Source organism: Triticum aestivum, chromosome 4A (genome assembly GCF_018294505.1).
Source record: "Triticum aestivum cultivar Chinese Spring chromosome 4A, IWGSC CS RefSeq v2.1, whole genome shotgun sequence".
Classification (NCBI taxonomy): domain Eukaryota; kingdom Viridiplantae; phylum Streptophyta; class Magnoliopsida; order Poales; family Poaceae; genus Triticum; species Triticum aestivum.
The window spans coordinates 439,122,205-439,148,608 of NC_057803.1; the positions used below are offsets into that span (position 1 = coordinate 439,122,205).

Sequence of the window (26,404 nt, forward strand, 5' to 3'; positions counted from 1 at the left end):
CATATGCAGATATGGCCTCGAAACACTAAGACCGAAAGTTCGAATGTGAATCATATAATAGATATGATCAACATAGAGATGTTCACCATTGAAAACTACTCCATCTCACATGATGATCGGACATGGTTTAGTTAATATGGATCACGTGATCATTTAGATGACTCAAGGGATGTCTATCTAAGTGGGACTTCTTAAGTAATATGATTAATTGAACTTAATTTATCATGAACTTAGTCTTGATAGTATTATCATATCTATGTTGTAGATCAATAGCTCGCGTATAGCTCCCCTGTTTTATTTTTAATATGTTCCAAGAGAAAACTAAGTTGAAATATCATAGTTGATACGTCTCCAATGTATCTATAATTTTTTATTGTTCCATGCTATTATATTATCTGTTTTGGAGGTTTAATGGGCTTTAATATGCTCTTTTATATAATTTTTGGGACTAACCTATTAAACGGAGGCCCAGTGCCAATTTCTTTTTTTCACCTATTTTAGAATTTTGCAGAAAAGGAATACCAAACGAAATCCAAACGGAATGAAACCTTCGCGATGATCTTTCTTGGACTGAAAGCAAACTAGAAGACTTGGAGATGAAGTCGGAGACGCAACAAGGCGGCCATGAGGCAGGAGGGCGCACCCCCACCCTCGTGGGCTCCTCGTAGCTCCACCGACGTACTCATTTCGCCTATATATACTCTTATACCCTAGAAACATCATGGGGAGCCACGAAACCACTTTTCCCCCGCCGCAACCTTCTGTACCCGTGAGATCCCATCTTGGGGCATTTTCCGGCGATCTGCCGGAGGGGGAATCGATCGCAGAGGGCTTCTACATCAACACCATAGCCTCTCCGATGAAGCGTGAGTAGTTTACCACAGACCTTTGGGTCCATAGTTATTAGCTAGATGGCTTCTTCTCTCTCTTTGATCTTCAATACAAAGTTCTCCTCGATGTTCTTGGAGATCTATTCGATGTAATACTCTTTTGCGGTGTGTTTGTCGAAATCCGATGAATTGTGGATTTATGAACTTGATTATCTATGAATATTATTTGGTTCTTCTCTGAATTCTTATATGCATGATTTGATATCTTTGCAAGTCTCTTCAAATTATCGGTTTAGTTTGGCCTACTAGATTGATCTTTCTTGCAATGGGAGAAGTGCTTAGCTTTGGGTTCAATCTTGTGGTGTCCTTTCCCAGTGACAGTAGGGGTGGCAAGGCACGTATTGTATTGTTGCCATCGAGGATAAAAATATTGGGTTTATATCATATTGCTTGAGTTTATCCCTCTACATCATGTCATCTTGCTTAATGCGTCATTGTGTTCTTATGAACTTAATACTCTAGATGCATGCTGGATAGCGGTTGATATGTGGAGTAATAGTAGTAGATGCAGAATCGTTTTTGTCTACTTGAAACGGACGTGATGCCTATATTCATGATCATTGCCTTAGATATCTTCATAACTATGCGCTTTTCTATCAATTGCTCGCAGTAATTTGTTCACCCACTGTAATACATGCTATCTTGAGAGAAGCCACTAGTGAAATCTATGGCCCCGGGGTCTCTTTCTTATTACTCCCTCCGTTCCTTTATATAAGGTGTATTTGTTTTTTCCAAAGTTAAACAAGGCCATGTTTGACCGACTTTTTAGAAAAAACATATAAATATCCACTTTACAAAATTTATATCATTTGATCCATCATGAAAAGTAGTTTCATATTTTATCTATTTGGTATCGTAGATGTTGTAAGTTTATTCTATAATCTTGGTCAAAAATTCAAATGGTTGACTTGCACGGAAAACAATACACCTTATATTCTGGAACGGAGGGAGTATATTGCATCTCGTTTACTATTTTGCAATCTTTACTTTCCAATCTATACAACAAAAATACCAAAATTATTTACTTTACTATCTTTATTAGATCTCACTTTTGCGAGTGACCGTGAAGGGATTGACAATCCCTTTATCGCGTTGGTTGCAAGGTTCTTGATTGTTTGTGCGGGTAGTAGGTGACTTGTGTGTTGTCTCCTACTAGATTGATACCTTGGTTCTCAAAAACTGAGGGAAATACTTACACTACTTTGCTGCATCACCCTTTCCTCTTCAAGGGAAAACCAACGCATGCTCAAGAGGTAGCAATAGTAGCAATGATGTGGACTGGGTCCATGATATGAGGATTATCCTCGTTGCTGCACAAAAGAATTATGTCCTTGATGCACTGCTAGGTGACAGACCTATTGCAGGAGCAGATGCAGACGTTATGAATGTTTGGCAAACTCGATATGATAACTACTTGATAGTTTAGTGCACCATGCTTTACGGCTTAAAACTGGGACTTCAAAAACGTTTTGAACACCATGGAGCATATGATATGTTCCAAGAGTTGAAATTAGTATTTCAGACTCATGCCCATGTCGAGAGGTATAAGACCTCTAACAGTACTTTGCCTACAAGTTGGAGGAGAATAGCTCAACCAGCGAGCATGTGCTCAGATTGTCTGGGTACTACAATTGCTTGAATCAAGTGGGAGTTAATCTTCCACATAAGATAGTGATTGACAAAGTTCTCTAGTCACTATCACCAAGTTACTAGAACTTCGTGATGAACTATAATATGCAAGGGATGAACGAGACAATTCCCAAGCTCTTTGCAATGCTAAAGGCTGCGGAGGTAGAAATCAAGAAAGAGCATCAAGTGTTGATGGTTAATAAGACCACTACTTTCAAGAAAAAGGGTAAAGGGAAAAAGGGGAACTTAAAAAAGAATAGCAAGCAAGTTGCAGCTCCCGGGAAGAAGCCCAAGTCTGGACCTAAGCCTGAAACTGAGGGTTTCTACTTCAAAGGAAATGGTCACTAGAAGCGGAATTGCCCCAAACATTTGGCAGATAAGAAGGATGGCAAAGTGAACAAAGGTATATTTGATATGCAGATTGTTGATGTGTACTTTACTAGTGTTCATTATAACCCCTAGGTATTTGATACCAGTTCAGTTGCTAACATTAGTAGCTCGAAACAGGAGTTACAAAATAAACAAAGACTAGTTGAGGGCGAGGCAACGATGTGTGTTAGAAGTGATTGAAGGAAATATGCCCTAGAGGCAATAATAAAGTTATTATTTATTTCCTTATATCATGATAAATGTTTATTATTCATGCTAGAATTGTATTAACCGGAAACATAATACTTGTATGAATACATAGACAAACAGAGTGTCACTAGTATGCCTCTACTTGACTAGCTCGTTGATCAAAGATGGTTATGTTTCCTAGCCATTGACATGAGTTGTCATTTGATTAACGGGATCACATCATTAGGAGAATGATGTGATTAACTTGACGCATTCCGTTAGCTTAGCACTCGGTCGTTTAGTATATTGCTATTGCTTTCTTCATGACTTATACATGTTCCTATGACTATGAGATTATGCAACTCCCGTTTAACGGAGGCGCTTTGTGTGCTACCAAACATCACAATGTAACTGGGTGATTATAAAGGTGCTCTACAGGTGTCTCCAAAGGTACTTGTTGGGTTGGCGTATTTCGAGATTAGGATTTGTCACTTTGATTGTCGGAGAGGTATCTCTGGGCCCTCTCGGTAATGCACATCACTTAAGCCTTGCAAGCGTTGCAACTAATGAGTTAGTTGCGGGATGATGTATTACAGAACGAGTAAAGAGACTTTTCGGTAACGAGATTGAACTAGGTATTGAGATACCGACGATCGAATCTCGGGCAAGTAACATACCGATGACAAAGGGAACAACGTATGCTATTATGCGGTCTGACCGATAAAGATCTTCATATAATATGTGGGATCCAATGTGAGCATCCAGGTTCTACTATTGGTTATTGACCGGAGACATGTCTCGGTCATGTCTACATAGTTCTCGAACCCGTAGGGTCCGCATGCTTGAAGTTTCGATGACGGTTATATTATGAGTTTATGAGTTTATGAGTTTTAATGTACCGAAGGTTGTTCGGAGTTCCGGGCGTGAACACGGACATGACGAGGAGTCTCGAAATGGTCGAGACATGAAGATTGATAAATTGGAAGCCTATATTTGGATATCGGAAGTGTTCCGGGTGAAATCGGGATTTTTCCAGAGTACCGAGGGGTTACCGGAACCCCCCGGGGGCTTAATGGGCCATAGTGGGCCTTTGTGGAGAAGAGGAGAGGCGGCCAGGGCAGGGCCGCGCGCCCTTCCCCGCCCTAGTCCGAAAAGGACAAGGAGAGGGGGGCGGCGCCCACCCTTTCCTTCCTCTCTCCCTCCTCTTTCCCCCTCCACTCCTAATCCAACAAGGAAAAGGGAGGGAGTCCTACTCCCGGTGGGAGTAGGACTCCTCATGGCGCGCCCCTCTTGGCCGGCCGCACCTCCCCCCTTGCTCCTTTATATACTGGGGCAGGGGGCACCCTAGGGACACAACAATTGATCGTTTGATCTTTTAGCCGTGTGTGGTGCCCCCCTCCACCATAGTCCACATCGATAATACTGTAGCAGTGCTTAGGCGAAGCCTTGCGTCGGTAGAACATCATCACCGTCACCACGCCATCGTGCTGACGAAACTCTCCCTCAACACTTGGCTGGATCGGAGTTCGAGGGACGTCATCGAGCTGAACGTGTGCTGAACTCGGAGGTGCCGTACGTTCGGTACTTGATCGGTGGGATCATGAAGACGTACGACTACATCAACCGCGTTGTGCTAACGCTTCCGCTTTTGGTCTATGAGGGTACGTGGACAACACTCTCCCCTCTTGTTGCTATGCATCACCATGATCTTGTGTGTGCGTAGGAATTTTTTTGAAATTACTACTTTCCCCAACAGTGGTATCAGAGCCTGGTTTTATGCGTAGATGTCATATGCACGAGTAGAACACAAGTGAGTTGTGGGCGGTATAAGTCATACTGCTTACCAGCATGTCATACTTTGGTTCGGCGGTATTGTTGGATGAAGCGGCCCGGATCGACATTACGCGTACGCTTACGCGAGACTGGTTCTACCGACGTGATCTGCACACAGGTGGCTGGCGGGTGTCAGTTTCTCCAACTTTAGTTGAACCGAGTGTGGCTACGCCCGGTCCTTGTGAAGGTTAAAACATCACCAACTTGACAAAATATCATTGTGGTTTTGATGCGTAGGTAAGAATGGTTCTTGCTCAGCCCGTAGCAGCCACGTAAAACTTGCAACAACAAAGTAGAGGATGTCTCACTTGTTTTTGCAGGGCATGTTGTGATGTGATATGGTCAAAGCATGATGCTAAATTTTATTGTATGAGATGATCATATTTTGTAACAGAGTTATCGGCAACTGGCAGGAGTCATATGGTTGTCGCTTTATTGTATGCAATGCAATCGCCCTGTAGTGCTTTACTTTATCACTAAGTCGTAGCGATAGTCATAGAAGCATAAGATTGGCAGGACGACAATGATGCTACGATGGATATCAAGGTGTCGCGCCGGTGACGATGGTGATCATGACGGTGCTTCGGAGATGGAGATCACAAGCACAAGATGATGATGAACATATCATATCACTTATATTGATTGCATGTGATGTTTATCTTTTATGCATCTTATCTTGCTTTGATTGACAGTAGCATTATAAGATGATCTCTCACTAAATTTCAAGATAAAAGTGTTCTCCCTGAGTATGCACCGTTGCCAAAGTTCGTCGTGCCCAGACACCACGTGATGATCGGGTGTGATAAGCTCTACGTCCATCTACAACGGGTGCAAGCCAGTTTTGCACACGCAGAATACTCAGGTTAAACTTGACGAGCCTAGCATATGCAGATATGGCCTCAGAACACTGAGACCGAAAGGTCGAGCGTGAATCATATAGTAGATATGATCAACATAGTGATGTTCACCATTGAAAGCTACACCATTTCACGTGATGATCGGTTATGGTTTAGTTGATATGGATCACGTGATCACTTAGAGGATTAGAGATATGTCTACCTAAGTGGGAGTTCTTAAGTAATATGATTAATTGAACTTAAATTTATCAGGAACTTATTACCTGATAGCATCTTACTTGTCTATGTTGTTTGTAGATAGATGGCCCGTGTTGTTGTTCCATTGAATTTTAATGCGTTCCTTGAGAAAGCAAAGTTGAAAGATGATGGTAGCAATTACACGGACTGGGTCCGTAACTTGAGGATTATCCTCATTGCTGCACAGAAAAGTTATGTCCTGGAAGCACCGATAGGTGTACCACCTGCGCCAGCAACTGCAGACATTGTGAATGCCTGGCAGTCGCGTGTTGATGACTACTCGGTAGTTCAGTGTGCCATGCTTTATGGCTTAGAACCGGGACTTCAACGACGTTTTGAACGTCATGGAGCATATGAGATGTTCCAGGAGTTGAAGTTAATATTTCAAAAGAATGCCCGGATTGAGAGATATGAATTCTCCAATAAGTTCTACAGCTGCAAGATGGAGGAGTCTATCAGTGAGCATATACTCAAGATGTCTGGGTACTGCAATCACTTGATTCAACTGGGAGTTAATCTTCTAGATGATAGCGTCATTGACAAAATTCTTCAATCACTGCCACCAAGCTACAAAAGCTTCGTGATGAACTATAACATGCAAGGGATGGATAAGATGATTCCCGAGCTCTTCGCAATGATAAAGGCTGCGGAGGTAGAAATCAAGAAGGAGCATCAAGTGTTGATGGTCAATAAGACCACCAGTTTCAAGAAAAAGGGCAAAGGGGGGAAGAAGGGGAGCTTCAAGAAGAACAGCAAACAAGTTGTTGCTCAAGAGAAGAAACCCAAGTTTGGACCTAAGCCTGAGATTGAGTGCTTCTACTGCAAGCAAGCTGGTCACTGGAAGCAGAACTACCCCAAGTATTTGGCGGATAAGAAGGATGGCAAGGTGAACAAAGGTATATGTGATATACATGTTATTGATGTGTACCTTACCAGAGCTCGCAGTAGCACCTGGGTATTTGATGCTGGTTCTGTTGCTAATATTTGCAACTCAAAACAGGGACTTCGGATTAAGCGAACACTGGCCAAGGACGAGGTGACGATGCGCGTGGGAAACGGTTCCAAAGTCGATGTGATCGTCGTCGGCACGCTACCTCTACATCTACCTTCGGGATTAGTTTTAGACCTAAATAATTGTTATTTGGTGCCAGCATTGAGCATGAACATTATATCTGGATCTTGTTTGATGCGAGACGGTTATTCATTTAAATCAGAGAATAATGGTTGTTCTATTTATATGAGTAATATCTTTTATGGTCATGCACCCTTGAAGAGTGGTCTATTTTTGATGAATCTCAATAGTAGTGATACACATATTCATAATGTTGAAGCCAAAAGATGCAGAGTTGATAATGATAGTGCAACTTATTTGTGGCACTGTCGTTTAGGTCATATCGGTGTAAAGCACATGAAGAAACTCCATACTGATGGACTTTTGGAATCACTTGATTATGAATCACTTGGTACTTGCGAACCGTGCCTCATGGGCAAGATGACTAAAACGCCGTTCTCCGGAACTATGGAGCGAGCAACTGATTTATTGGAGATCATACATACTAACGTATGTGGACCAATGAATATTGAGGCTCGCGGCGGGTATCGTTATTTTCTCACCTTCACAGATGATTTAAGCAGATATTGGTATATCTACTTAATGAAACATAAGTCTGAAACATTTGAAAAGTTCAAAGAATTTCATAGTGAATTTGAAAATCATCATAACAAGAAAATAAAGTTTCTACGATCTGATCATGGAGGAGAATATTTGAGTTACGAGTTTGGTCTACATTTGAAACAATGCGGAATAGTTTCGCAACTCACGCCACCCGGAACACCACAGCGTAATGGTGTGTCTGAATGTCGTAATCGTACTTTACTAGATATGGTACGATCTATGATGTCTCTTACTGATTTACCGCTATCATTTTGGGGTTATGCTTTAGAGACAGCTGCATTCACGTTAAATAGGGCACCATCAAAATCCAATGAGACGGCGCCTTATGAACTGTGGTTTGGCAAGAAACCAAAGTTGTCGTTTCTTAAAGTTTGGGGCTGCGATGCTTATGTGAAAAAGCTTCAACCTGATAAGCTCGAACCCAAATCGGAGAAATGTGTCTTCATAGGATACCCAAAGGAAACTGTTGGGTACACCTTCTATCACAGATCCGAAGGCAAGCATTCGTTGCTAAGAATGGATCCTTTCTAGAGAAGGAGTTTATCTCGAAAGAAGTGAGTGGGAGGAAAGTAGAACTTGATGAGGTAATTGTACCTGCTCCCTTATTGGAAAGTAGTACATCACAGAAACCGGTTCCTGTGACGCCTACACCAATTAGTGAGGAAGTTAATGATGATGATCATGGAACTTTAGATCAAGTTGTTACTGAACCTCGTAGGTCAACCAGAGTAAGATCCGCACCAGAGTGGTACGGTAATCCTGTTTTGGAGGTTATGTTACTAGACCATGATGAACCTACGAATTGTGAAGAAGCGTGGTGAGCTCAGATTCCGCAAAATGGCTTGAGGCCATGAAATCTGAGATGGGATCCATGTATGAGAACAAAGTGTGGACTTTGGTTGACTTGCCCAATGATCAGCAAGCCATTGAGAATAAATGGATCTTCAAGAAGAATACTGACGCTGGCAGTAATGTTACTGTCTATAAAGCTTGACTTGTTGCAAAAGGTTTTCGACAAGTTCAAGGGATTGACTACGATGAGACTTCTCACCCGTAGCGATGCTTAAGTCTGTCCGAATCATGTTAGCAATTTCCGCATTTTATGATTATGAAATTTGGCAAATGGATGTCAAAACTGCAGTCCTGAATGGATTTCTGGAAGAAGAGTTGTATATGATGCAACCAGATGGTTTTGTCGATCCAAAGGGAGCTAACAAAGTGTGCAAGCTCCAACAATCCATTTATGGACTGGTGCAAGCCTCTCGAACTTGGAATAAACACTTTGATAGTGTGATCAAAGCATTTGGTTTTATACAGACTTTTGGAGAAGCCTGTATTTACAAGAAAGTGAGTGGGAGCTTTGTAGCATTTCTGATATTATATGTGGATGACATATTGTTGATTGGAAATGATATAGAATTTCTGGATAGCATAAAGGGATACTTGAATAAGAGTTTTTCAATGAAAGACCTCGGTGAAGCTGCTTATATATTGGGCATCAAGATCTATAGAGATAGATCAAGACGCTTAATTGGACTTTCACAAAGCACATACCTTGACAAAGTTTTGAAGAAGTTCAAAATGGATCAAGCAAAGAAAGGGTTCTTGCCTGTGTTACAAGGTGTGAAGTTGAGTAAGACTCAATGCCCGACCACTGCAAAAGATAGACAGAAGATGAAAGATGTTCCCCATGCTTCAGCCATAGGCTCTATCATGTATGCAATGTTGTGTACCAGACCTGATGTGTGCCTTGCTATAAGTTTAGCAGGGAGGTACCAAAGTAACCCAGGAGTGGATCACTGGACAGCGATCAAAAACATCCTGAAATACCTGAAAAGGACTAAGGATATGTTTCTCGTTTATGGAGGTGACAAAGAGCTACTCGTAAATGGTTACGTCGATGCAAGCTTTGACACTGATCCGGACGATTCTAAATCGCAAACCAGATACGTGTTTACATTGAATGGTGGAGCTGTCAGTTGGTGCAGTTCTAAACAAAGCGTCGTGGCGGGATCTACGTGTGAAGCGGAATACATAGTTGTTTCAAAAGCAGCAAATGAAGGAGTCTGGATGAAGGAGTTCATATCCGATCTAGGTGTCATACCTAGTGCATCGGGTCCAATGAAAATCTTTTGTGACAGTACTGGTGCAATTGCCTTGGTGAAGGAATCCAGATTTCACAAGAGAACCAAGCACATCAAGAGACGCTTCAATTCCATTGGGGATCTAGTCCAGGTGGGAGACATAGAAATTTGCAAGATACATACAGATCTGAATGTTGCAGACCCGTTAACTAAGCCTCTTCCACGAGCAAAACATGATTAGCGCCAAGGCTCCATGGGTGTTAGAATCATTACTGTGTAATCTAGATTATTGACTCTAGTGCAAGTGGGAGACTGAAGGAAATATGCCCTAGAGGCAATAATAAAGTTATTATTTATTTCCTTATATCATGGTAAATGTTTATTATTCATGCTAGAATTGTATTAACCGGAAACATAATACTTGTGTGAATACATAGACAAACAGAGTGTCACTAGTATGCCTCTACTTGACTAGCTCGTTGATCAAAGATGGTTATTTTTCCTAGCCATTGACATGAGTTGTCATTTGATTAACGGGATCACATCATTAGGAGAATGATGTGATTGACTTGACCCATTCCGTTAGCTTAGCACTCGATCGTTTAGTATATTGCTATTGCTTTCTTCATGACTTATACATGTTCCTATGACTATGAGATTATGCAACTCCCATTTACCGGAGGAACGCTTTGTGTCCTACCAAACATCACAATGTAACTGGGTGGTTATAAAGGTGCTCTACAGGTGTCTCCGAAGGTACTTTTTGGGTTGGCGTATTTCGAGATTAGGATTTATCACTCCGATTGTCGGAAAGGTATCTCTGGGCCATCTCGGTAATGCACATCAGTTAAGCCTTGCAAGCATTGCAACTAATGAGTTAGTTGCGGGATGATGTATTACAAAACGAGTAAAGAGACTTGACGGTAAGGAGATTGAACTAGGTATTGAGATACCGACGATCGAATCTCGAGCAAGTAACATACCCATGACAAAGGGAACAACGTATGTTGTTATGCGGTCTGACCGATAAAGATCTTCGTAGAATATGTGGGAGCCAATATGAGCATCCAGGTTCCGCTATTGGTTATTGACCGGAGACGTGTCTTGGTCATGTCTACATAGTTCTCGAACCCGTAGGGTCCGCACGCTTAAAGTTTCGATGACGGTTATATTATGAGTTTATGGGTTTTAATGTACCGAAGGTTGTTCAGAGTTTCGGATGTGATCACGGACATGACGAGGAGTCTCGAAATGAATGAGACATGAAGATTGATATATTGGAAGCCTATATTTGGATATCGGAAGTGTTCCGGGTGAAATCGGGATTTTTTCGGAGTACCGAGGGGTTACCGGAACCCCCTGGGGGCTTAATGGGCCATAGTGGGCCTTTGTGGAGAAGAGGAGAGGCGGCCAGGGCAGGGCCGCGCGCCCCTCCCCCCTAGTCCGAATAGGACAAGGAGAGGGGGCGGCGCCCCCCCCCCTTCCTTCCTCTCTCCCTCCTCTTTCCCCCTCCACTCCTAATCCAACAAGGAAAAGGGAGGGAGTCCTACTCCCGGTGGGAGTAGGACTCCTCCTGGCGCGCCCCTCCTGGCAGGCCGCACCTCCCCCTTGCTACTTTATATACGGGGGCAGGGGCACCCTAGGGACACAACAATTGATCGTTTGATCTTTTAGCCGTGTGCGGTTCCCCCCTCCACCATAGTCCACAATACTGTAGCAGTGCTTAGGCGAAGCCCTACGTCGGTAGAACATCATCATCTTCACCATGCCATCGTGGTGATGAAACTCTCCCTCAACACTCGGCTGGATCGGAGTTCGAGGGACGTCATCGGGTTGAACGTGTGTTGAACTCAGAGGTGCCGTACGTTCGGTACTTGATTGGTCGGATTGTGAAGACGTACGACTACATCAACCGCGTTGTGCTAACGCTTCCGCTTTCGGTCTACGAGGGTACGTGGACAACACTCTCCCCTCTCGTTGCTATGCATCACCATGATTTTGTGTGTGCGTAGGAATTTTTTTGAAATTACTACGTTCCCCAACGGTGATTCCAAGGTTGATAAGATCACCATCACATACTGCCTCTACCTTCGGGATTAGTTTTGAACCTAAATAAATGTTATTTGGTGTTTGCGTTGAGCATGAATATGATTGGATCATGTTTATTGCAATATGGTTATTCATTTAAGTCAGAGAATGATTATTTTTCTGTTTACATGAATAAAACCTTCAATGGTCATACACCCAATGTGAATGGTTTGTTGAATCTCGATCGTGGTTATACACATATTCATAATATTGATGCCAAAAGATGCAAAGTTGATAATGATAGTGCAACATATTTGTGGCACTACCGTTTAGGTCTTATTGGTGTAAATCGCATAAAGAAACTCCATGCGGATGGACTTTTGGAATCACTTGATTATGAATCATTTGATGCTTGCGAACCATCCCCCATGGTTAGGATGACTAAGACTCCTTTCTCCGGAATAGTGGAGCAAACCACTGACTTATTGGAAATAATACATACCGATGTATGCGGTCCGATGAGTGTTGAGGCTCGTGGCGGGTATCGTTATTTTCTAACCTTCACAGTTGATTCGAGCAGATATAGGTATATCTACTTAATGAAACACAAGTCTGAATCATTTTGAAAAGTTCAAAGAATTTCAGAGTGAAGTGGAGAATCATCGTAACAAGAAAATAAAGTTTCTGCGATCTGATCACAGAGGCAAATATTTGAGTTACGAGTTTTGGCCTTCATTTAAAACAATGTGGAATAGTTTCACAACTCACGCCGCCTGGAACACCACAGGGTAATGGCGTGTCCGAACATCGTAACCGTACTTTATTAGATATGGTGCGATCTATGATGTCTCTTACCGATTTACCGCTATCGTTTTGGGGGTTATGCATTAGAGAGAACTGCATTCACGTTAAATAGGCACCATCTAAATCCGTTGAGACGACACCATATGAACTATGGTTTGGCAAGAAACCAAAGTTGTCGTTTCTTAAAGTTTGGGGTTGCAATGCTTATGTGAAAAAGCTTCAACCTGATAAGCTCGAGCCTAAATCAGAGAAATGTGTCTTCATAGGATACCCAAAGGACACTGTTGGGTACACCTTCTATCACAAATCCGAAGGCAAGATGTTCATTGCTAAGAATGGATCCTTTCTAGAGAAGGAGTTTCTCTCAAAAGAAGTGAGTGGGAGGAAAGTAGAACTCGATGAGGTAATTGTACCTTCTCCCGAATTGGAAAGTAGTTCATCACAGAAATCAGTTCCAGTGATTCCTACACCAATTAGTGAGGAAGCTAATGATGATTATGAAACTTCAAATCAAGTTACCACCGAACCTCGTAGGTCAACCAGAGTACGATCCGCACCAAGGTGGTACAATAATCTTGTTCTGGAGGTCATGTTACTTGACCATGACGAACCTACGAACTATGAGGAAGCGATGATAAGCCTAGATTCCGCGAAATGGCTTGAAGCCATGAAATCTGCGATGGGATCCATGTATGAGAACGAAGTGTGGAGTTTGGTTGACTTGCCCGATGATCGGCAAGCCATAGAGAATAAATGGATCTTCAAGAAGAAGACTGACGCTGACGGTAATGTTACTGTCTACAAAGCTCGACTTGTTGCGCAAGGTTTTTCACAAGTTCAAGGAGTTGTCTACAACAAGACCTTCTCACTCCTAGCGATGCTTAAGTCTGTCCGAATCATGTTAGCAATTGCCGCATTTTATGATTATGAAATTTGGCAAATGGATGTCAAAACTGCATTCCTTAATGGATATCTTAAAGAAGAGTTGTATATGATGCAACCAGAAGGTTTTGTCGATCCTAAAGGTGCTAACAAAGTGTGCAAGCTCCAGCGATCCATTTATGGACTGGTACAAGCCTCTCGGAGTTGGAATATACACTTTGATAGTGTGATCAAAGCATATGGTTTTATACAGACTTTTGGAGAAGCATGTATTTACAAGAAAGTGAGTGGGAGCTCTGAAGCATTTCTAATATTATATGTGGATGACATGTTGTTGATTGGAAATAATACAGAATTTCTGGATAGCACAAAAGGATACTTGAATAAGAATTTTTTAATGAAAGACCTCGGTGAAGCTGCTTACATATTGGGCATGAAGATCTATAAAGATAAATCAAGACGCTTGATAAGACTTTTGATAAGTACATACCTTGATAAGATTTTGAAGGAGTTCAAAATGGACCAGTGAAAGGAGTTATTACCTGAGTTGTAAGGTATGAAGTTGAGTAAGACTCAAAACCCGACCATGACAGAAGATAGAGAGAACAAAAGTCATTCCCTATGCCTCAGCCATAGGTTCTATAAAGTATGCCATGCTATATACCAGACCTATTGCGTACCTTGCCATGAGTTTGGAAAAGGGGTATAATAGTGATCCAGGAGTAGATCACTGGACAACGGTCAAAATTATCCTTAGAGGACTAAGGAAATATTTCTAGGTTATGGAGGTGATAAAGAGTTCATCTTAAAGAGTTACGTTGATGCAAGCTTTAACACTGATCTGGATGACTCTGAGTCTCAATCTGGATACATATTAAAATTGGGAGCAATTAGCTAGAGTAGCCCCATGCAGAGCATTGTAGACATAGAAATTTGCAAAATACATGCGGATCTGAATGTGGCAGACCCGTTGACTAAACTTCTCTCACAAGCAAAACATGATCACACCTTAGTACTCTTTGGGTGTTAATCACATGGCGATATGAACTAGATTATTGACTCTAGTAAACCCTTTGGGTGTTGGTCACATGGTGATGTGAGCTATTGGTGTTAAATCACATGGCGATGTGAACTAGATTATTGACTCTAGTGCAAGTGGGAGACTGAAGGAAATATGCCCTAGAGGCAATAATAAAGTTGTTATTTATATTTCCTTATATCATGATAAATGTTTATTATTCATGCTAGAATTGTATCAACCGGAAACTTGATACATGTGTGGATACATAGACAAAACACAGTGTCCCTAGTAAGCCTCTACTAGACTAGCTCGTTAATCAAAGATGGTTAAGTTTCCTAACCATAGACATGTGTTGTCATTTGATGAACGGGATCACATCATTAGGAGAATGATGTGATGGACAAGACCCATCTGTTAGCTTAGCATAATGATCGTTAAGTTTTATTGCTATTGCTTTCTTCATGACTTATACATATTCCTTTAACTATGAGATTATGCAACTCCTGAATACCGGAGGAACACCTTGTGTGCTATCAAATGTCACAACGTAACTGGGTGATTATAAAGATGCTCTACAAGTGTCTCCGAAGGTGTTTGATGGGTTGGCATAGATCAAGATTAGGATTTGTCACTCCGAGTATCGGAGAGGTATCTCTGGGCCCTCTCGGTAATGCACCTCATAATAAGCCTTGCAAGCAATGTGACTAATGAGTTAGTTGCAGGATGATGCATTACGGAACGAGTAAAGAGACTTACCGGTAGCAAGATTGAACTAGGTATGATGATACCGACGATCGAATCTCGGGCAAGTAACATACCGATGACAAAGGGAATAATGTATGTTGTCATAACGGTTTGACCGATAAAGATCTTCGTAGAATATGTGGGAAACAATATGAGCATCCAAGTTCCTCTATTGGTTATTAACCGGAGAGGTGTCTCGGCCATGTATACATAGTTCTCGAACCCGTAGGGTCCGCACGCTTAAAGTTCGATGATGATTTTGTATATATGAGTTATGTGTTTTGGTGACCGAAGTTTGTTCAGAGTCCCGGATGAGATCACGGACATGATGAGGAGTCTTAAAATGGTCGAGAGGTAAAGATTGATATATTGGAAGGTAGTATTCGGACACAGGAAGGGTTCCAGAGTGTATCGGGTACATACCGGAGTACCGGAGGGGTTATCGGAACCCCCCAGGGAAAGTTAATGGGCCTAATGGGCCATAGTGGAGGAGAGGAGGCAGGCCACGGGAGGTGCCCCCCCTTGCCCAATCCGAATTGGACAAGGGGAGGGGGCGCGGCCCCCCTCTTTCCTTCTCCTTCTCCCTCCTTTCCCCTTTCCCCCTCTCAGTTGGAAGGAAATGGGGGACCGAATCCTAATAGGAACGGAGTCCTAGTAGGACTCCCCCCTCCTGGTGCGCCCCCCCCCCCTTGGGCCGGCCTCCTCCTCCCCTCCTTTATATACGAGGGTGGGGGCACCCCAAAGGCACGACAATTATTCTCTTAGCCATGTGCGGTGCCCCCCTCCACAGTTTACTCCTTCGGTCATAGTGTCGTAGTGCTTAGGCAAATCCCTGCGCGGATCACATCACCATCACCGTCACCACGCCGTTGTGCTGACGGAACTCTCCATCGGCCCTTTGCTGGATCAAGAGTTCGAGGGACGTCATCAAGCTGAACGTGTGCTGAACACGGAGGTGCCGTACATTTGGTACTAAGATCGGTTGGATTGTGAAGACGTTCGACTACATCAACTGCGTTAACCTAACGCTTCCGCTTTCGGTCTATGAGGGTACGTGGGCACACTCTTCCCCTCTCGTTGCTATGCATCTCCTAGATAGATCTTGCGTGATTGTAGGAAATTTTTTGAAATTGCATGCTATGTTTCCCAACAGAATTAGAACACTAAGGGGCTCATTGTGCATTCTGTAAGCAGTGAGTTATCTCTTGATACACATGAAAAGAAACACATAGCAGGAGTAGGGTGTTACACCGGCATCGGTGGCCTAAACGGCTGAACCTAGGTAAACTGCCTACCGTGACTCATGGAGCGACCAGGGTGTTTTAACCCCTAACCGAACAATCTAAGAACTCATATGTAGTTTTGATATCGACGATCACCTGTTGATAAGTGGAGAAACAATAGAAGTTGATCTTTCCCATCACTACCCCGAACAAGATGAAAGTGATCCTATGGCATCTTGTCCATGATAGCCTGCCATCTGGAGTCTTAGCTTCAATGTCATGGACTCGGAGCTTTGTTGTTTTTGTGGCAGGGTCGAGAGTGTTAAGCATGCCCTCCTGTTTTGTCCGCATGCATGGGAAGTGTGGGAGGAAGTGAAGCACACCTTCAACATTAGTCTTGATGGTCTTGCCTTGTCATGGCTCTTCCACTTCCTATCGGGAGCATGCAAACTATCGGCTATGGTGCTAGCTGTCGCGGTCTGGCACATATGGGGGGCACGTAACTCTGTCAGGAACAACAACGAGCCTCTCATCCGCATCACACTTCCCTGAGGATTACTTATGTTGACTTAATTGTGCAACATCTTTATAACTCGTCCCCTGTCCACAATCCTGAGATCCATGCATCAAGCCCTTCTTGGTCTCCTCTGCTGCGAGGCTCCGTTGTTTTTTTCTCTGATGCTACTATATTTGGCGAGCTCGACAGGTATGGTTCTGGCGGCTTCCTTCTTGATCATGGCCGCCAGTGGATGCTTGCTTGTTCTGAGGCTCTCTCGGGCACTATGAATCTCGAGCTGGCAGGAGGCATTGCTCTTTCCCAAGCAGTTGTTTTGGCGCGCGAGGAGAACATCAACTCAGTCATCTTTGCGTCGGATTGCCTTTCCCTGGTGCAACACCTCAATTCTTCAGCCCGTGATTACTCGTGCGTGGGGTTTGTGGTGGCTGGTATCAAATGTGCATCCTCGAGTTTCATATCAAATGTGCATGTTTCTTGGCGGTACAATGTAATGGCTCATATTTTAGCTAAATCATGTATGAACACTAGTGGCCTTTCTGCTTTTAACTCGGATTGTATCCCAGAAACTCTGTGGAATTTTCGGAAGAAAAAAGGAAACTCCGTGTAATCTTTTTTTACGTCAACTATGTGTAATCTTTGTTGCTTAATTATTACGGACGTTCTTAAAAAAATACTCCTTCCGTAAATTAATATAAGAGCGTTTAGAATACTAAAGTAGTGATATAAATGCTCTTATATTAATTTACAGAGGGAGTACTATCCACCACGGTACGTCCACTTTCATCAGCACCCGCACTTACAGTCCACGCGTGACCGTGACGTGAGTGAAAATATCCAACAACAAAAACCAGTTTGCACTCTGTATAACGAACAACAAACAAACAAACAACCCGATGGGTTATCTATCTATCCATGCATCATTTCCGGCCGTGCATGCAGAAGTAGGTTTCAAATTTCGATAATCTGTTAGTTCCCTCCACTCGATCTCGATCTCGAGCTTATATATACACGCTCCACATCCCACCATCATCATCAGCAACACGTACGTAGCGAGCCAACATAGTACAATGGCGTCGTCCGCCATGCACGTATCCATTCTTTCCCTCCTCCTCCTAGCCACCACAGCGAGCATCCCGCATGCCTCTTCTCGAGCCGCCCCCTCCCAGGCGGACGGCGGCGCTACCGGCGGCAAGGCCGTGTACACCAAGGTGTGCGACGCGTCCCGGTTCATGGCGGCCGGGCTGGACATGTCCAAGTACCGGTACTGCAACGCGTCGCTTCCGTACGGCGACCGTGTGCGCGACCTCATCGGCTGGATGACGGTGGAGGAGAAGGTGTCCAACCTCGGCGACTGGGCTGACGGCGCGCCCCGCGTCGGCCTTCCCCCGTACAAGTGGTGGTCGGAGGCGCTACACGGGCTTTCCAGCACCGGCCCCACCACCAAGTTCGACGACCCCAAGAAACCGCGCCTCCACTCCGGCCGCGCCGCCGTCTTCAACGGCACTGTCTTCGCTAACGTCATCAACAGCGCCGCCTCCTTCAACGAGTCCCTCTGGAAGTCCATCGGCCAGGTACGCACGTTACGGTGTCATGCATGTCGTCGGTGCCACGTCTGCTCTTTCCGTTTTCATGGTGCGTGTAACAACAGATCTGGTGGCATGCAATTTGTCTTGGCAGGCGATCTCGACGGAGGCCCGAGCGATGTACAACCTGGGCAAGGGAGGGCTGACGTACTGGAGCCCCAACATCAACGTGGTGCGCGACCCGAGGTGGGGCCGCGCGCTGGAGACGCCCGGCGAGGACCCCTACGTCGTCGGCCGCTACGCCGTCAACTTCGTGCGCGGCATGCAGGACATCCCGGGCCACGAGGTGGCCTCCGACCCCATGTCCCGGCCGCTCAAGACCTCCGCGTGCTGCAAGCATTACGCCGCCTACGACGTGGACGACTGGTACGGCCACACGCGCTTCAAGTTCGACGCCCGCGTCGAGGAGCGCGACATGGTGGAGACCTTCCAGCGCCCGTTCGAGATGTGCGTCCGCCATGGCGACGTCAGCAGCGTCATGTGCTCCTACAACCGCGTCAACGGCATCCCGGCCTGCGCCGACGCGCGCCTCCTCTCCGGCACCATCCGCCGCGACTGGGGCCTCCACGGCTACATCGTCTCCGACTGCGACGCCGTGCGCGTCATGACCGACAACGCCACATGGCTGGGCTACACCGCGGTCGAGTCCACCGCCGCCGTGCTCAAGGCCGGGCTCGACCTCGACTGCGGCGAGAGCTGGATCGTGCAGGACGGCAAGCCCGTCATGGACTTCCTCACCACCTACGGCCTGGAGGCCGTCCAGAAGGGCAAGACACGCGAGTCCGACGTCGACAACGCGCTCACCAACCTCTACATGACGCTCATGAGGCTCGGCTACTTCGACGGCATGCCCAGGTACGAGTCCCTCAACGAGAAGGACATCTGCAGCCACGACCACAGGAGCCTCGCCCTCGACGGGGCCAGACAGGGCATGGTGCTCCTCAAGAACCACGGCGGCCTGCTGCCCCTTGACCCCAAGAAGTTCGGCGCCATCGCCGTCCGCGGCCCACATGCCGAGGCGCCTGAAAAGATCATGGACGGAGACTACACAGGTGATCAGCTCTTCTCTAGCTGCTGTTGTACTACGTACACCTCACATGCCACGACACATCACGTACTCACATGTTACACATTCTCTTGGATGAAATTTGTAAATGCAGGGCCGCCTTGCCGGTACGTGACGCCGCGAGAAGGCATAAGCAAGGACGTGAAGATCTGGCATCACGCAAACTTGACCATCTACTTTGGTGGCATAAACATGCACATCGAGAGGGAGGGCAACGACAGGGAGGATCTCCTCCTGCCCAAGAACCAGACGGAGGAGATCCTCCACATCGCGGCGGTATCGTCTAACCCGATCGTCCTCGTGATCCTGTCCGGCGGCGGCATCGACATCTCCTTCGCGCAGGGCAACCCCAAGATCGGCGCCATCCTCTGGGCCGGTTACCCTGGTGGGGAAGGTGGCATCGCCATTGCTGATGTCATCTTCGGAAGATACAGTCCAGGTAAATAAAGATGCAAAGTTTATTATTCCGATCAAAGTAAATGGATTCTGATTTTCTGACACATCGCTGGAAATGTAATTGCATGATCGAGCAGGAGGACGGCTGCCACTGACATGGTTCAAGAACAAGTACATCCACCAGATTCCTATGACGTCCATGGAGCTACGGCCGCGGCCGGACCACGGATACCCGGGGCGGACATACAAGTTTTACGACGGGCCGTATGTGCTTTATCGGTTCGCCCACGGCCTGAGCTACACCAAGTTCCGATACGAGAGCAGCGCTGGCAACGGCACCGCAGTCACCCTCGCCGCCGGCGGGCACTGCAAGCAGCTCAGCTACAAGGCCGGCGCCGTGGACACTGCCCCGTCCTGCCCGGCCATCGACGTCGCGAGCCACGCCTGCAAAGAGACCGTGGACTTCAACGTCAGCGTCGTCAATTGCGGTGACGTGGACGGCAGCCACACGGTGCTGGTGTACACTGTGCCGCCGCCAGAGGTGGCCGGCGCGCCCATCAAGCAGGTGGTGGCGTTCCAGAGGGTGTTTGTGAAGGCGGGCCGCGCAGCGACCGTTGGGTTCTCGCTCAAGGTGTGCGAGGCGTTTGGCATCGTGGAGAAGACGGCGTACACCGTCGTGCCGTCAGGCGTCAGCACCGTCCTCCTTGAGAACGGTGACACGTCGTCGCCGTCGTCGGTGTCTTTCCCCGTCAAGATCAGCTTCTCTACTTAGATTAGTTTTCCTCGGTTCTTTTGCGGCCTTTTAGGACGGTTTTTTCATTCTTTTATTTTTTCCTCGGAGTTTAGTGGTATTCAGCATCCTGCTGAATAGTTTGTACTACCTTCAGTGTCAAAGGGAACGTCCTGTTCCTGTAGATTTCTCAGTTATAAGGTGGTTGAATCAAATGATGGATTAATACAGCAAATTTTGCGTTGCTATATATATGGCAAAAAATCATTGACTCCGCGTTTCTTATCTAGACACTTTTCTTCAGTGAGATCCGTGCTTATTAAACTGAAGTTCCTATGAACATGGAGATGATAGATCAGAAAAAGTCTACTTTTAGTTCCTCAGCTATTTTGTGCTTACACAATTCTCAGACCCCACGCTCGCTCGCTGGAACTGCTCCAGAAAGTAAAGTAAGGGCGATAGTTTAGGCAACGGTTCCACTTGGTGAACTCCGGTGAGGAAACGGCTCCCTGTTTGCACTCTATTTTTCTATCAAAGTTAGTATCATGTTCCTCTATTTTGTGCTCTTTGGGTTGCCACTTTCCACATTTACAAAATCATTACCAAGTTATGGGTCAAAACCTATGGACGCCGATAACGCGCGTGCGTTCGGCCTGGGGACCTCCCAGACCGAACTCCCTCGTTCGGTAGGAGGGATGACTCCACGAACAATTTCGTTCGGTGGGAGGACCACCCCAGCCCGAACGCCACCTCATCGTTGGTTTTTTTTTTCTCTGAAAAACAGAAAAGAAAACCCAGTATAAGAAAACAAATGAGAAAAGCCTGGATTTTTTATTTCTGTGACAAATAAAAGCCCACTTTTTTGCTGTGCTACGAAAAAGAAAATATGGGCTTTTTGCTGTGACCAACAATTTTGCAATAAAACAGTATAAAAGAAAATGTAAAAATGCCATTGCAATAAAAGGTAAAATAAATAATTTGCCATGGCAATAGAAAGTAAGTTTAATTTGCCATGATAGACTAAAATAAATAATTTGACTTATATGTAAAAGAAAATTTTGCCATGGCAGTATAGATAGTGTTGCCATGACAATAAATCTAAATTTTGCCATGGCAAAAATAAGTGTGAAGGTGCCATGGAAAATAAGAGTAGAAATTGCCATGGCAAGAAAAGTTAAAAATTGCAACATTCTTCGAATTAAGATATGACATGACCCTACCTTTTTTAATAAAAGTGTCATGTTCATGGAAACATTTTTAAAAACATTTTAAGTAGCCATCACTACAAAGTTTACACTATGAAAAAAGTTGCCATCATGGCAACATATGCACACAAAAAAATATGGCGAAAAAATGTTTCTGTAGACGCATTGAAAAATTTCAAAAATGGAGAAAACATCTGAAGTTGTAGTGATATCATACATGTAATCACCATCGCAAAACAAATTACAAAGGATCAAAAACTTTTGCCATGGGCAAAACAAATTTGAAAGATCAAAACTTGTCGTGTTCTCAAACTAATTTGTAATTGTCATGGCAAACCATTCTTTGGATGGACATGGCAAAAGACACAACGAACCATGGCAAAAAATGCTTCTAGTTGCCATGGCAAAAAATGCTTTTAGTTGCCATGGCAAAAATCACATCTACAAAAAAACAATTTTAGTTGCCATGGCAAGTTTGCCATGTTTTTGAACAATCTTAAGTTGTCGTGTTTTTGAACATCCTAAGTTGCCATGGCAAGTTTGCCATGTTTTTTAACATCTTAATTAAGGCACTTTGTCATGTTTACCATGTTTTAAACAACTTAATTAAGAGAAGTTTGCCATGTTTTTGAACATATTAATTTGCCATGTTTTTTAGTATATATAAACTTTGCCATGTTTCTGAAAATCTTATGTTGCCATGGCAAATGTTTTTAGATAAAAAGGTGCCACGGAAAATCACATGAATTTTGTCGTATAGAGGCTTATACAGTATAAAATTGCTACTCTTTATGAACAAGGACAGAGATGAAAATTACCATGAACTTTGCAAATATCAACTACATTTTTGGCATGTTGCAAAAAGAAGAAGAAGAAGAAAAATTCCATGCTCATGGCAGAAAAATAAACAAGCTAAAATTTCCATGGCAATTTTGGAGATAGTGAACTTGAGTGAAAAATTGCCATCACAGCAACAAAATCTTCACTATATAGTATATAACATGCCAAGGTACATAATGTGTGAAAGTGCCCATGGCAAAAAAAGACTATATTGCCAGGGTCCATGCATTAAATTTGCCGTGATGTATGGACTAGACTTGCCATCGTTGTATAGAAAAGAAAAAATTTCCATATTGCGAAAGAAGAAGAAAAATTTGCCATGCTCATGGCAAAAAATATGAGCTAAATTGCCATGACTGATTGTGAACTTGGGTGAAAATTGTCTTCTCAGCAACAAAATCATCACTACATAACATGACCAAAAAATGTGTGAAAGTGCCCACCATGGCAAAAAGAAGAATATATTGCCATCGCAATTTACAGATTGTAAATTAGGGTGGTAAGAAGGGAAGACTATGTTTATCATCTCTAAAGCTATTACAGACACTACTACACACAAAAATGTGAAGTTGCCATGACTAATTGTTAGATGACATGCATTTACTCATAGAATTAACAACAATTTACACTGAGACTATTTTAACAAAAGATTCTGCTGTGCCTCTACTGCGTCATGACATGGCAATTTGCAAGTGAACTGACAAGATTGAAGCGAATGGGATGAGCAATATGCTACCTGCCGGAAGGGATCCAATGCCTTAGCAGTGCGTAGCCGCGGGTGGTCGAGCTCGAGGAGGCATGAAACATATATAACAAAAGATAAGCTCCTCTCTGCGCTCATGCAGCTGCTTGTACGTCGCCGGAGCCGCCAGAGCACGAGCGTTGTGCTCCCACTCCAGGAGCATCTTCCGCTCCTCTCCGTCAGGGCAGGCACACACGAGCTCCTCCACCCGTTGTCTCCGGGCACGCCGCCGGAGCATCCACCCACACGAGCTCCTTCGCCGTGTTACTGTAAAATAAAAAATCATGGCAACATTGACATGTTTTATGACAAGCTTATCTTAAAGTGACATGCACATGTAATAAAATAAAAAAAATCATGGCAACATTGCCATGGATAAGAACCTAAAAGTAGAGCATGATTGGTCTTGCTACTGTTCTCAGAATTTGCCATGTACCGGTAATAAACCATTTTCAGAAAGTTGTCATGATTTTTGCAGCTGCACATGGAAAACTGGTATGGAAAATGAGGGATACACATGGCGGAACATGCTGTTTAGTTGTGAATAAGGTATTTGCACAAGGAAATGAAGACTAATATCGATGCCACACCCATATCCTTACTCACTGTATCAACAAGCTACTTGGAAAAACAAGAGAGGGGGTGCTCACCGGAGTAGGCTGTAGGCGGAGGAGACGTGGGGATGCGACGGAAGGTGTAGGATCCACACCTATGGCGGGCTCTTGCTGGCGCGTACGAGCATCTCCCTCCAGCACCAGATGGGGCGCCGGCACACCCGAGCATCAACTCCGGCCCAAAAACACTACGGCTTCACCAAGCGCGCAGCCGCTCTAACCACCACCGTCGACACGGCCGCGCATCGGGATGCCGTCGGCGAGACCTATCCACCGTCCACCAGACCACCACCACATGTCGAGGGGGTGGATGCAAACGGCCCGCACGAGCACCTCCGTGCCTCGCCTCCGGCAGCTCCGTCCCACCGAATCACGGTACCACCACGGCGTGCATGGGTTCCTCTTCTCGCCGTCATCGACAAGGTCGCGGCATCGAGATCCGACTGCCGTGTGACGCGTGCGAGCCTCCGGCTCCGAGCCTCTGCCTCCGCCCGTGCACCGCTGAGAATCGCAGTCGGCAACAACGCCGGAGAACCGCCAGGGAAGAGAGAGGGAGGACTCGCCACCGGTAACTGAGAGAGAGAGAGAGAGAGAGAGAGAGAGAGAAATGGGGGCGAGAAATGGGGACGAGTGGGTGGGAAGGAAGAGGATAAGGGCGTTGTGACGGAAGACTGAGTGAGAAGAGACAGAGGCGTTCGAGACGGCTCGCTTATTTCGCGAACGTAATCGTGAGCTGACGTGGCTAACTCCGTCTGCTCCAAGATGCGTGAAAATGATCCGGTGGCGGTGGTTTAGAGCACGTTCGGGCTGAAATCCATAAAACCTGACATTCGGCTCTTATCGATTCCGAAACCTATTAATTTGTGTTGGGTAGTCAGTTTAATCAGGGGTCAAGTTGTGTGGTAGAGGAGCCAAAACTTAACATAGCTATTATTTGTGGGATAAATAGTTTATATTTTTCTAAATTGAATAGCCTAATTGGGAAAACATTACAAATTCAGAAATTGTTACATGTCTGTAGTGGATCTGTATAATCTTGCCACTCGATGTTTCGCTCCATTAGAGATGCTTTGTACCTTTGATGAACTTTTGTAGATTTAATCCTTTGCAAATAAAAAGCAAAAAAAGCAAATTACACCTTGGGTTACTGAGTTTGGCAGCTACAGATAATTTAGACCAAAGTATCAAATCTTGAGGTGTCCACTTGTATGGTTTGTTTGAATACGGAGATTTCGCCAAACTATTTTCCACAAATCATGTTTAAGGTGTTAGAACATCTCAATAGCAGCCCTGTAATAGGGCAGCAGCCGTGGCCCCTCACTTTTTGACCCAAAAACGTAGCTCTCACAGTTGTCCAATTTGTAAAACTTACTTCAAAAAAAAGATTTGATAGAATATTGCAATAGCAAGTGTTGTAAATATGCAGTAGCAGCGGCCGCCAATTTTTAGAGCAACGGGGGATCAAGCAGGACATGAAAAACAACAAGTGCTTGGTTATACTGAAGCAAAAGACTAAATGAATTAGTTCGTCTTAATAGCGTATCCAAGTCTTACACAAACAATTCTTCATGTTCTAATTATGATCTCAAACCTCGGTGTCATGGTGATGGGAGGGCGCCACTCCACGTCGTTGCACACCCAATTGTCCTCGGTGTCGTCATCTAGGGCATGGTGCGAGCCAACATGCACACGTGTTGCTCCATGGTCGTGAGAGAACCGACTCGAGGGAGAGTTAGGTGAAGCAGTAGAGATGTCGCACACGATCACGATGTTTAGGGTTTTGGGTGACGATTTTGGACTCTCTCCTTGCCATCACCATAGATGGGAGAGAGAGGAAGAGACGCCTTCCTGTGGTCACCAATGCAAGGTGTAAGGGAAGGACAACTGCGGGGGGCGTCAGAGTGACTTTTCAAATGCAAGGGCAGAGAACGGCAAGCTGATCAAGAGGCCCAGCAGCCCCATTCGTCCATCGGTCGATCGATCTCCTCTAGTGCTCATGTTGACAGCTTCACCCTGAAGCTCCTGCGCAAGCGGGAACCCCCGAAGTCTGGAGGCTCTCGTACGTAGCGACATCGATCCGGCCTATTTCGTGTGGCTCAATCTCACGTCGATAGGTCCATTTTGAGCTCTTGCCGCATTGGAGAGGACGAGAGGACTGTAGCAATGGGATTGGCAGAGAAGAGAGAAGAGGAAGGCGAGCGGGCAAGCCGATCGTGCATGTTTCATTTTCCTTTTCCCTCACGGGT

The 26,404-nt window shown here is 44.9% G+C and overlaps 1 protein-coding gene and 1 long non-coding RNA gene across 2 annotated transcripts; one reads left to right on the plus strand and one right to left on the minus strand.

Annotated features, from left to right (window-relative positions):
- Positions 1-17,996: 17,996 nt before the first annotated feature.
- On the plus strand, positions 17,997-21,024 carry LOC123086242 (probable beta-D-xylosidase 2). The gene is made up of 4 exons (XM_044507962.1): positions 17,997-18,553; positions 18,660-19,617; positions 19,726-20,070; positions 20,165-21,024. Exons 1-4 carry the CDS (start codon positions 18,050-18,052, stop codon positions 20,797-20,799), a joined length of 2,442 nt encoding a protein of 813 aa, XP_044363897.1. The 5' UTR covers positions 17,997-18,049; the 3' UTR covers positions 20,800-21,024.
- Positions 21,025-23,230: 2,206 nt separating this feature from the next.
- Positions 23,231-24,828, minus strand: LOC123086243 (uncharacterized). Its single transcript, XR_006440744.1, has 2 exons — positions 24,195-24,828; positions 23,231-23,811 (listed from the first exon to the last, which is right to left on the minus strand). It is a non-coding gene; the product is annotated as an uncharacterized lncRNA (long non-coding RNA).
- Positions 24,829-26,404: the final 1,576 nt, after the last annotated feature.

Bases quoted from the DNA above. Each gene is read 5' to 3' on its own strand.
- LOC123086242 (XM_044507962.1), top strand. From the start codon at position 18,050: ATGGCGTCGTCCGCCATGCACGTATCCATTCTTTCCCTCCTCCTCCTA. The intron at 19,618-19,725 runs GTGATCAGCTCT...TTGTAAATGCAG, and splicing joins CATGGACGGAGACTACACAG to GGCCGCCTTGCCGGTACGTG. The intron at 20,071-20,164 runs GTAAATAAAGAT...ATGATCGAGCAG, and splicing joins CTTCGGAAGATACAGTCCAG to GAGGACGGCTGCCACTGACA.